At 39.8% G+C, this 11,629-nt stretch overlaps 3 protein-coding genes across 3 annotated transcripts in view; 2 read left to right on the top strand and 1 right to left on the bottom strand.

Moving 5' to 3' along the window:
* Window positions 1-221: 221 nt before the first annotated feature.
* LOC131619432 (uncharacterized) lies at window positions 222-677 on the bottom strand. Its single transcript, XM_058890526.1, has one exon. The coding sequence runs from the start codon at window positions 675-677 to the stop codon at window positions 222-224; it is 456 nt and encodes a 151-aa protein (XP_058746509.1).
* A 3,590-nt stretch (window positions 678-4,267) lies between these two features.
* LOC131620925 (probable calcium-binding protein CML23) lies at window positions 4,268-4,983 on the top strand. Its single transcript, XM_058892111.1, has one exon. It carries the CDS (start codon window positions 4,302-4,304, stop codon window positions 4,719-4,721), a length of 420 nt encoding a protein of 139 aa, XP_058748094.1. The 5' UTR covers window positions 4,268-4,301; the 3' UTR covers window positions 4,722-4,983.
* Window positions 4,984-6,050: 1,067 nt separating this feature from the next.
* LOC131620924 (uncharacterized) overlaps window positions 6,051-11,629 on the top strand; it is a 6,784-nt gene continuing 1,205 nt past the window's right edge. The window contains exon 1 of the mRNA XM_058892110.1: window positions 6,051-11,624. Coding sequence (XP_058748093.1) covers window positions 10,653-11,624 — 972 coding nt within the window. The 5' untranslated portion in view covers window positions 6,051-10,652. The remainder of the gene's footprint in view (window positions 11,625-11,629) is intronic.

Here is an 11,629-nt window from a genome sequence, read left to right as displayed (position 1 = left end):
ACGAGCATACAACGATAACACTGAAGGTGCAGATAAACAGATATAAGCAAGCAAAATTATAAAACATTAAAATTGCCGACCAACGTGGTCGACGATGTCCAAAAGTTACAATCAAAATGCCGGGCACGCAGGCCCCCAAAGTAATCCGGGCATTACCCAACAAAATATAAAATGGCGCGCAGGCCGAAGAAGACAGGCACGCAGGCCCAAGGACACACTATCTACTCTTCACTCCCAGGAGACTCGGGCACTAACACGCCGTCCACAATCTTCGAAGAAAGCCCAATATTATCCTCCTTTAGGCCAGGGTTTAGAAGTTTCAGCTGACGAACTGCACGCTCGAAGCCGACTTCGGCCATGTCAGCAAGGCTTATTTTCAGGCTATCTATCTTCTCCACGAACTCCGCCCTAGACTGTAAAGCAGCCACGTCCGGCGACTCGTCAGCCGAGGGAGCCCACTCAAGCTGAAGGTCGGCAAGCTTTTTCTTCTCCGCCGCAATCTCCCCGTCCTTCTGCTTGAGAACCGCATCGATCTTTCTCTTCAACTCCTTGCGATCAGTCTCCAGGGTCTTCACCCTGTCCTCGGCAGTCTTCTTTGCCGCCTCCGCCTCCTTCAGGGCCTCGGTCGAGCCCGAGCCACCATTAGCTAACATCTGGGCCATCCCCAAAACCCTCATCACGGCGGCACTGTCGCACGCCAGCTATTTTTGAAGGGACGGAGGGTCCATCTCCCCGATCCGACGAGCTTCATCCGGAGAGGTAACCAGGGGGAACTTCTCAAAATAACCTCCATCCCTGTAGCAAGGAGGTAATACAAAGCCACGCTCGGGACCTAGGCTCGACGGCTCATGGCGTCCCCCCTCGGTAGAACGAGATCTCTTGGAAGCCCTCTCGTCCTCCTTCATCCGAGGAGAACCTGCTGAGGCCGAGTTCTCTGCAGCACCGGTTCCCCGGTTCTTCTTCTTCTGATTCCTCTTTGCATCCAAAGCCATCTTCAGGACCGTGTCCTCCTTCTCCGGCATGGCATCTGCAAGGAAAAAATAAAAGGAGTTAGCAAAAACACAGGACAGAAGAGGAAAAGCAGGGCGAACGGACCCGACCTAACAACGACCGGGTCTCCTCGGGGGTCCGACAAGACAACAAAGTCTTGGTGTTAATAGGCCGCTGCTCCACAACCGGCACACCATTCTCGTCCAACACAGGACTCCCATTCTTCGTCACCCACTGGGACATAGTGAAGCTATCTACGTATTTGCAGAGGACCGAATATGACTCTGTGTCCTGCTCGTCCAGATCCCCATCCTCCCAAACGTAATGTTTCGGGGGAGATGAGAAGTGACCTTTCCACCAGAAAAACGGGAATCTCGTGCAGAACTCCCTTGCTATCTGCCCGTCCTCACCCCTCACTATCTCCCCGTCGGCGTCACGAAGGACCACGGAATCCGACACATCGTAGTAAGCCGTTGGGCTGAGCGGACGGACGACAAAGTACCGGTCCTTGAAGCCTTTTACTGAGTCAGTGTACATCCCGAAGAGTTTCCGCTCGGCATTTCTGAACGAAACCCAGCTGTATCGCCCGTCTGCCGTCTGCCTTTGGACACGAAAACACCGGCCGAATAATGCGGTCGTCGCGCCAATCCCCAAGTAGTTACAGACGATCTCGAATGCTCGCATAAAAGCAAAGGCATTCGGATGTAATTGGGACGGCGCCAAACCCAGAAACGCCATCATCGATTTCTGAAAGTCGGAGAAGGGTAATCGGAAGCCGAGCTCCTTGAACACATACTCGTACATTGCAAAACCATCCCCGTGGAACCGAGAGCATATACGCTCATCTTGAGACGGGCGATCCACTTGGTAATTCGGTGTTTCACCTTCCCCCAAGATCTCGACTTCTGTAAAGGCCCCGTCTAAAGACTCGGTGTACCGAGAAGCGACCGTTAAGGCTTCGTCGGCTATCCAGTCGAGCGCAACCGTGCATTCGTAGCTAAACAAGGGCATTGGGGAAACCCCTCCCTCGGCGTCCAGGCCAGGAGAATCAACATGGTCATCGTCGACCAGAGAGGGCGCATTTTGATCCTCGATGATCTCAACATCGGAGCTTGTGACCGTCGAGTCGTCCGACTCGCTACTCCACGACGAGTCAGATCCCGAGCTGGACTCCGAGCCAGCGCTCGAATCAGATCCACCTGCACGCAGAAGGGAGAAAGTGAATTCGACAGTTCATCAAATCCACCCTTCCACCGCAATGCAAGCGAAAGGGTAGAGCAGGAGCGGCGGAGCCCCCGGCTAAACCCCCATCGAGGAAAGGCGCCCGTCAGCCGGGGACTCGCGAAATGACGTGACACGACAACGAAAAATCGTATCTAAACAGGCACAACGGTCCAACGCCAACGTCGCCTGGTCCACCGACCCACGCTAACCCCCGGGCATCGCCTGGATAACCCAGGGAGGAAGCAACGACCTCTCATCGGATCCAGCCTACGTTTGCGACGACGACCACGGGGACAAAGCGCACAAACCCTAAGGAAATGAATAAAGCAACGAAGAGAGAAGCGAACTTACTTGAAGACATGATGACGATGACCGGATGAGCTTCTCGGCAGACGAACAGTATGTTGAATAATCTGGAAGAGTATCTTCCGAGGAGCGCCTATCTGATGCCGAGCAGGTAAACAAAGAGAGGGAAACTTCCAAATGAGAGGATTCGCCCCCTTTTATAGGGAAAGGGCTCGGAAGGCGAAGCGTCACCTCTCCTGACAAGCGCCGCCTCCTAGACCCTAGGCCATCATTACCTATGCCACGTCAGCGCGTGTCGCCCACGCGCGACGTTTCGCCCCTCCACAGGCTGTTCCTCCGAGCACATCTGGTTGACGAGGAGCCATCTCATCGAGCATCTCCCGAGGATCCCCGGCCCGAGCGTAAGGTAAAGTCACAGCTTCTTGACCAGAAAACTCCGACTTGGGGGGCACCTGTTCTGGACTGGGCCAAGGTTAGGCCCAATATGATTTTCGGCCCAATAAACCTCAGAGGCCCACGTTCCTCTACGACCCTCCTACGCACCTAGGATGTCCACCTTAGACATGCTCGGCTGCCCTATATCCCCGGAGCATATGGCACCCGACATGCTCGGCACTAACGACCCTGCAAACACCTTCGTTGCCGAGGACTCTGCTCCACGCAGGGTTCCTTCATATTCAACCCTCCGAACAACCCGGATTCCACGTGGCTCTTGAAAGACCGCGTCTCCCTGGAACTTCGGAGCGGTTAACCAGGACAGAGGGCATACACGCACCTCCGATATTTCCGCTCAGGAAACCTGGCAGTCTCCTAGTTGGGCTTGGGGATCCAACCCAATAGCGAGATCATGGCCCAGCGCTGGGGGCTATATATACCCTCTTTAATTAGAGGGTCAGGTATTCAATTCTTACTCACTCTTAGCTAGTACTTGCGCTCCTTTGCTCGTCAACTTACTTTGGCATTGGAGTACCTTGCAGGTACACCCCCCTCTCACTTCACGAAGACCCAGCATCCGAGCAGGCCTTGACGACTCTTCTGATCAGGTACGATCAGATAGTGTAGAGGCAGAGGATCTGACTCCGAAGATGAGAGGAAAGGAATCTTGATCCAAGTCTTGGATCATTTAATAGCAATCTAGATCATAAAGAAATTTTAATATTTTCTTAATTAAGTTTTTATTTTGGAATATATTTGTTCTTTTACTTACTTAAAAATATGCTTATGAACTCTGCTATATCGTACGAAACGAAACACACGATAGACAAATAATAACTTACCAAAATATATAATTTTGACTTTTTGCTGATACATGGAGGGTGTTTAGTGTTATTCTTGTGTTTCGTTAATTAATGCTTAGTAACAATCAGCATTTCTCTTTCTTAATTGGCATTTAAATCAAAATATCACTATATTAATTTGAAAATTCAATATTTAGCCGTTTTCCGGTTCAAAACCCGTTCGGTCTGGTTCGTAACTGTGTAACAAACTTTTCATACACTTCATCACGTGCAGTTTCGACACGTGTCATAGTACATTAAAACTGAAACGTCACATCACCATACCTTTCGATTCTTACCGTACACTCAAGTGCAGTCAATCAAAACCCCACCATTCTCCACCCATTCTTTATCGTTCCAACTTCCTATTCCTAACAACGCGTGAAAACAGAAAACGCGTGAAAATTAAACGGCGCTATATAAATCACACCTCAAATCCAAAACCCTAACGCGTCGTTTAGCAACTAGCAACAGAATCTTCAATTTTCTCCCTCTCTCTCTGCAATGGACGAAGAAGTGCAGAAAATCTTCAGCAAGTTCGACAAAAACGGCGACGGAAAAATCTCCTCCTCCGAGCTGAAGGAAATGCTCTCAAAGCTCGGTTCCAAAACTTCCTCCGAAGAAGTGAAACGCATGATGGAGGAAATCGATCAAAACGGCGACGGTTACATTGATCTCAAAGAGTTTGCCGATTTTCACTTCTCCGACGCCGGAAAAGACGACTCCGATGAGCTTCGCGACGCTTTCGAGCTTTACGATCTTGACAAAAACGGTGTTATATCTGCTAGCGAACTACATTCTGTTATGACGAAACTCGGTGAGAAGTGTTCGCTCAGTGATTGCCAGAGAATGATAAGTAACGTTGATGTTGATGGCGATGGAAACTGTAACTTCGAAGAGTTCAAGAAGATGATGGCTCGCTAGGTTCGGATTTCGGTTCTTCAAACGGTTAGGGTTTAGTCATTTCTTCTGTACATTTTTCATGATATTTTCTACGTTTTGATTTATTTTTTAGGATTTTAGGTTGAAGATGCAGTAGAAGTAGATTAGTATTTTCCGTTTAAACATTGATGATTTGATTTATCCATGAAATGATGGCAAATCTGTGATCATATAGTTCTGAATTGCAGTTCAACTTTTCAATGATTCTGAAACAACATCGCATTTATTGAAAATTTCAATATCAATATTTGCAGTATAACATGGATCATAACGGCTATTTAGAACTATACTATTAGTTAAATGTTTAGTTCAATGATATTTGTTCAACTTTCACGCAATGCATTATTCGAATTTTAATACGATTTCAATTAAGTGAAATATTATATGCTGATTTGATAAAGTTTAAAGAGGAATAAAAGGATATAGTCGTAACTTGATGAGTTTGATATGAAGGAATAACGCGTAGCGTAGGTATTGGACTATTCTGGAATAGCGTATATAATAATGAATGATTAGTTATTTTGTGGTTGGTGTTTTGTTCGTAAAGTGCAAGGTGGATTGATGAGATGTAACGGAAAACGCGTGAGCGGTTATTAGTGAACGATCACGTTGTGATGTGAAGGGAGTGGGCGTAATGTAATGCTGCTGAGCTCAACGCGGAGTTTGAAATTGAAGTTGCGCCTGGGTGGAGAGTCAAAACACTCAAATAATTTTAAATTTTAGTACACTTTCTTTTTCCCTCAAATACGGCTTACAAGGAAATGGGTTTTGGTCAACTATTGAATCAATACTTGCCTTTTTTTATTTATTATAGTAGAATTTTAATTTTGAGAAAATAGTATTGACAAACTTACTTAAAATTTTGCTTAAGAATCAAAGAATTAAACTTTATATTAAAAATAATATAATTATCACTTTGACAAAATATTCTATTTGTGTAGTTGACACAATTTCTCTATATAAAAATCTTTAATCAATATTCTTAAGATATTTGACCATTAAATTTAGTATATAAATAAACAGACATATCTAGTAGAAGAAAAAGTAAGATGCAAAAAAACAATTTTGCCACTTTTTTTCCTTTTAAAAAAGAAGCTAATGTAGTACAAAATTTCAATTTATTTTTTAAATATTTTTTCTTATTATTTTCTTAAAATAATCAATAGGTATGAACTGATTTTTGTTCAACTTATGAAATACAATATTTACCTTATTTTCCATATTCTCATATTTATGAAATATTGCTATCAAATACAATATTCTCATATTTTATTCAAGTTTTATAAATGATTTTTTTTATTCCAAGATGTAAAGAGTGAAAATATAACATTCTCATTGGAATAAATTTAACCAATTATAATTTTTCATAACCACTCACATTTATTATTATTTTTGTAGTTTTAAATTAAAATAAATTTTATAATTATTCCTAAAAATCTAAATTTCTACTAAACACATACATATGTTTCAAGTCTAGAAATTATATTATCGAGAATATTTGGATAGAAAATAGTTATTCCATGTTTGTTCCAAGGTATAAAAAAATTATTCCCAAAAATAAAAATGTCTTGGAATGAAATGGCTTCCATAATTCACATTATTTTCATGAGAAGATGGGAATGTTCATCCTCATGAAATTTCACATAATAAAATTATATGCCACACACAATTTTTAAAAAAAAAACTGAAAAATTAAATCTTCATATTTTTATTCTTAGGTAACTTATTCTTAGAAATTTTTTATGTCTTGAAACAAATACACCATAATGTTTGAAGTCTAACTTTTTAAAATGTTAACAAATATCTTTAAAATATTATTTAAACAATTAAAAGAAATAATTTTTATCAACATGATTTTCTGTGTATTTTTACGAATGAAATTGTTTCATTATCATAATGATGTTAGTTGTGTCTGCATTAACATTCAGTTGTATTCCTAACCGCGTTTTGATGTGATTATATTTTACTAAGTTAACGGAAAAATCAGGGTCGGCCCTGGGCCAGTGCAAACAGGCCCACAGCCCAGGGCCTCAGAAAATTGGGAGCCTTAATTTTGGGGTGTAATTAAAAAATTATAATAATAAAAAAATAAAATATATACTTATTGGCGAAATTAATGAACAACTTGGTGTTTGCAGCTTAGCGGTTTGGTTTATATGGGTTCTAATAATTAACATTTCTCAAAATTTAATTATAAAATAAACAAATTTTATTTTCAATAGTTTTATATTATAACCCTTATATTCATATTTTAATTTATTTTTAATATTTATTTATTGTAATATTTATATTTTAATCTTGTGTTTGTGCTTTTTTTTTTTTTAATTTTAGAGACAAATAAAAAATCAATTCTTTATTAGGGGTCAATTTTTTTTATTTGTCAAAGACCTCTAAAAACTCGGGACCGGCCTTGGGAAAAATATTAATAATCGATATTGTTTTGTCGCTGCTCATATTGCTATAAGAATCCTTTATTTATAACCTTGAATTAGAGGAAAGGATGAAAACGAGTTCAAGTTAGTTTAGTTTGATTAGATGAGAATTATATTAATTTTAAGTTTGATTTGGGTTCATCACAAATTTTTTCTTTAAATTGAACTCAATTCAATTAAAGTTCATGAGTGAATTGATTCAACTCGAAAGCTAGAAATCAATTGTTTGATAAGCTAGGTAGCACTTAGTTATCCAATCGATCTAGTTGAACTTATAAATATCAAGGCTAACTATTCCATAGTGGAGGAGAATATTGACGTCATGTCGATGCAAGACTCTTTGTTGCAAATGTACTAATCTCTTACACGATGGAACAATGGTGTATCTATAAGGCCGACACTTCAATGATCAAGTCAGTAAGGTTAAAAATGTGAAAATTTGTAAAAGAATAAAAATGTATCTGTTACAACATGTAGACGAGTTTATATATAGTGAACGGTTAAAACCGCTCCCGATTAGCACGACCCAAAGTGCAGGAGACTGCTAGATTGGATCCAATAGTTGATGGTGAGCAAGTAGCTCAGATCTAAAACGTGGCTTTCAGACTAGGGTCCACATGTTCACTAATCTTCTATGAGGGTGTCATAGATTGAGCATCTGGCGTTGGGCCGGTCTTGTTGGGTCATGTTGCTGGCCCGAAACACTAACCAGTCGGGGACCTCTAATTTAACATTGAATTAACCCCTTCAAGCATTCAAGAAGATTTACACTCTTCAAGTGCTATTAATTTTAAGGAAAAATACCTTTTTTAGTCCTGTATGTTAATTTCGGGGTTCATTTTGATCCCTTAACTTCAACAAATTTCATATTGATACCTTAACTCTTCGAAATGTACCATGTTGGTCCTTCTCGTCTAATTAGCGACGAAAAAACTAAAAATCGGTCGCTAAACCAGGCGCTAATATGACAAAAAGGACTAAAATAGTACCTTTTGAAGATGTAAGGGACCAATATTGAACTTTTTGAAGTTAAGAGAACAAAATGAACCCCGAGGTTAACATACGAGACCAAAAAGAATATTTTGCCAAATTTTAAATAAGTAGTGAAACATATACTTATTACAACCTTTGAATATCCTCGTACTCCATGTTTTCAATTCCGCTAGTTGCAACATGGCTCATCATCCTAGGATTGAACTTAAAATATCGTACAAATTCTTACTTACGCAATCATGTGTTAACCGTTGTTTCATCTCTAATAATCCTTTTCATATATCATAAGTAAATTTCTTCTCCATCTAAATTAACCTGGCTTCACACAATTATCCTAAATGACATCTCAATATGCCTAACCATTCCACGGTGAAAGCGACTCATTGGCAGTTATAAAGTTTTCATTTGATCTAATCTTGAACTCACCAAAGATGAACATCCAATAGTTTGTTAGAACATGAAATGTTTTGATCAATATTTCTAGCTTTGATGACAACATTATATATGAATTTTGTATAAGACAATGTGGTACTCTAATCATTCACGTTTTCCATTTCAGGAAAAGTCTAAAAGAGTATGCACAAAATCAGCATTCAGAAGCTCTGACCCAAAAGATCTGGATGGCTTCATCAGAACATGGTCTGGAAGACATCAAAAGATGGTCTTGAGAAAATCAGAACATGATCTGGAAAGCATCAGAAGATGGCAGTCAGAAGCAAGGCTCTGAAGATGTGATGGTATCACACTACAAAGCACTTTCAAAGTTTGATGATTGAAGTTGCATCTGCACCAACGCTGAAGACTCTGATATTCAAACGTTATTCTAATAGTCTGAGTCCAGAAGCAAGTACAAGATGAAAAGGCTACAACGTCAAATCTGTCTGACTGACAAAAGGAACGTTAGAAGCTACAAAAGGCAAAGTCAGCAAAAGCAGTTGAAGTATGGCTCGAGGTAGTTGACAAAAGAGTGAAATATTAAATGCAACAATGTACTATTCACGCAAAGCATTAAATGCTACTCAACGATCACATTTCTCACTGCCTATATAAAGAAGTTTTGATGCTGAAGTAGCTAATAACTCTCGCTCTAAGTACCATTACGCTGCCAAAACGCTATCACACAAAAACAGAAAAGAACTTCATCTCCAACCTCACAACATTGTAATATCTTAGTGAGTGTTTAGAACTTAATCTTGAGAGAAAAATCACTTGGTGATTATAGCTTATTAAGAAGCACATTAAATTCTTGTAATATTGTTTACATCTTTGTAAAAGGAATTTCCTAGAGTGATAAAGTTGTGATCTGTATACTCTAGAAGACTAAGAAGTTGTCTAAGTGGAAAACCATTGTAATCAAGGTTGATTAGTGGATTAAATCTTCAGTTGAGGTAAATCACTCTGTCAGGGGTGGACTGGAGTAGTTTAGTTAACAACGAACCAGGATAAGAATAACTGTGTGATTATTTTTTTATCTGCCATTTTTAGAAACAACCCTTATTTAATCCCCCCTTCTAAGTGTTTTCCACTCCTTCAATTGACATCAGAGCGCCGGTTTTAGGTGCAAACACTTAACTGTGTTAGACAAAAGATTCAGGAGAAAAATACAAAAATGGTTGATCCAGTTTCAACTCCTACTGAGCAGAACAACAATGGTAACAATGGGAGTAACAACTTTAATGGATTCAATAGACCACCAGTCTTTGATGGTGAGAATTTTGAATATTGGAAAGATAGACTTGAAAGTTACTTTCTATGCCAAGATGGTGATTTATGGGATCTAGTGTTGGATGGTTACAAACATCCAGTATCTACTCAAGGAGTCAAGCTCACTAGACAGGCTATGAGTGATGATCAAAAGAAAGAGTACAAAAATCACCATAAAGCAAGAACTATATTGTTAAATGCCATTTCATATGCTGAGTATGAGAAGATCACAAACAGAGAAACTGCTCATGACATCTTTGAATCTCTGAAGATGACTCATGAAGGAAATGCACAAGTCAAGGAGACAAAAGCTCTAGCTCTCATCCAGAAGTATGAAGCTTTCAGAATGGAAGATGATGAAAATATTGAAGCAATGTTCTCTAGATTCCAGACTCTAACTGCTGGATTGAGAGTTATTGACAAGGGATACACTAAAGCTGATCATGTTAAAAAGATAATCAGAAGTCTACCCAGAAGATGGGGATCAATGGTTACACCATTCAAGATTGCAAAGAACTTGAATGAAGTATCTATTGAGGAGCTTATAAGTGCTATGAGGAGTCATGAGATTGAGCTAGATGCAAACGAACCTCAAAAGAAAGGTAAGTCTATTGCTTTAAAATCTAAAAATAAAAATTGTGCTAACGCTTTTCAGGCAGAAGAAGACGGATCTGACCAGTCATAGTCAGAAGAAGAAGAAGATGAATTGTCTCTCTTATCTAGAAGGGTGAATCAACTCTGGAAGAGCAAGCAGAGAAGGTTCAAGAACTTCAAGAGACTTGAAATGGGAGAATCTTCTGAACACAGAAGATCTGGCAAGAAGAAGGTAGTGTGCTATGAATGCAAAGAACCTGGACACTACAAGAATAAATGTCCTAGGCTTCAGAGGGAAAAACCCAGAAAGAAGTTTGAAAAGAAGAAAGGCATGATGGCTACATGGGATGAATCTGATTCATCTGATCAAGATTCAGACTCTGAAGATGAGCAAGCTAACATTGCACTCATGGCAACAGTTGATGCTAAAAAAGAATCTACTTCTGATTCAGACTCTGATGAGGTATTTTCTGAACTCACTAGAGAAGATTTAGTTTCTAGCTTATCAGAACTTCTGGAAGTCAAGAGTAAACTTAGTCTCAAACACAAAAAGCTCAAGGAGATTTTTCCATCTGAAACTAAGAGATTTGAAATAGAAAACTCTGAGCTAAAAGAAAAAGTTTTAAAATTAACTAAAGATGTTGAAACTCTGAAAACATCTTCATGCTCAGACACGTCTATTCCAAGCACTAACAATATTCTGAAAGAGTATGACTTGAGCTTCAAAAAGTTCTTATCTAGAGGTATAGCCAGAAGTCTGTTAGCCTCTATGATCTATGGTGTTAATGGAAACAAAAGGAAAGGTATAGGCTTTGAGGGAGAAATCCCATATAAACTTGAACCTGTTAATGAAATGATCATTAAATACAAACCTCTGTATGAAAAGTTCAAGTATGGTCACTCTCATGATATCAAACACACATCACACTCTAAAAGTTTCCATATCACACACACAAAGAAACATGCTGTTGCACATTCTGGAAAATCTTATGTAAAATCTCAGTTCAATCAGAACATGAGAAGGACTAACCCCAAAGGACCCAAAAGAATGTGGGTACCTAAGGATAAGATAATTCCTGTTGCAGATCTCCTTCACAGCACAAAAGACAAACATGTCATGGTACCTGGACTCTGGGTGCTCACGTCACATGACGGGAAGAAGGTCTA

The sequence above is a fragment of the Vicia villosa genome, linkage group LG7, assembly GCF_029867415.1.
Source record: "Vicia villosa cultivar HV-30 ecotype Madison, WI linkage group LG7, Vvil1.0, whole genome shotgun sequence".
NCBI lineage: Eukaryota > Viridiplantae > Streptophyta > Magnoliopsida > Fabales > Fabaceae > Vicia > Vicia villosa.
Note: the sequence above shows the minus strand (reverse complement) of the source record. Positions and strands in the feature narration are given on the sequence as shown.

Excerpts from the sequence above, each read along its gene's own strand:
- LOC131619432 (XM_058890526.1), bottom strand. The coding sequence starts at position 677 with ATGAGGGTTTTGGGGATGGCCCAGATGTTAGCTAATGGTGGCTCGGGC.
- LOC131620925 (XM_058892111.1), top strand. The coding sequence starts at position 4,302 with ATGGACGAAGAAGTGCAGAAAATCTTCAGCAAGTTCGACAAAAACGGC.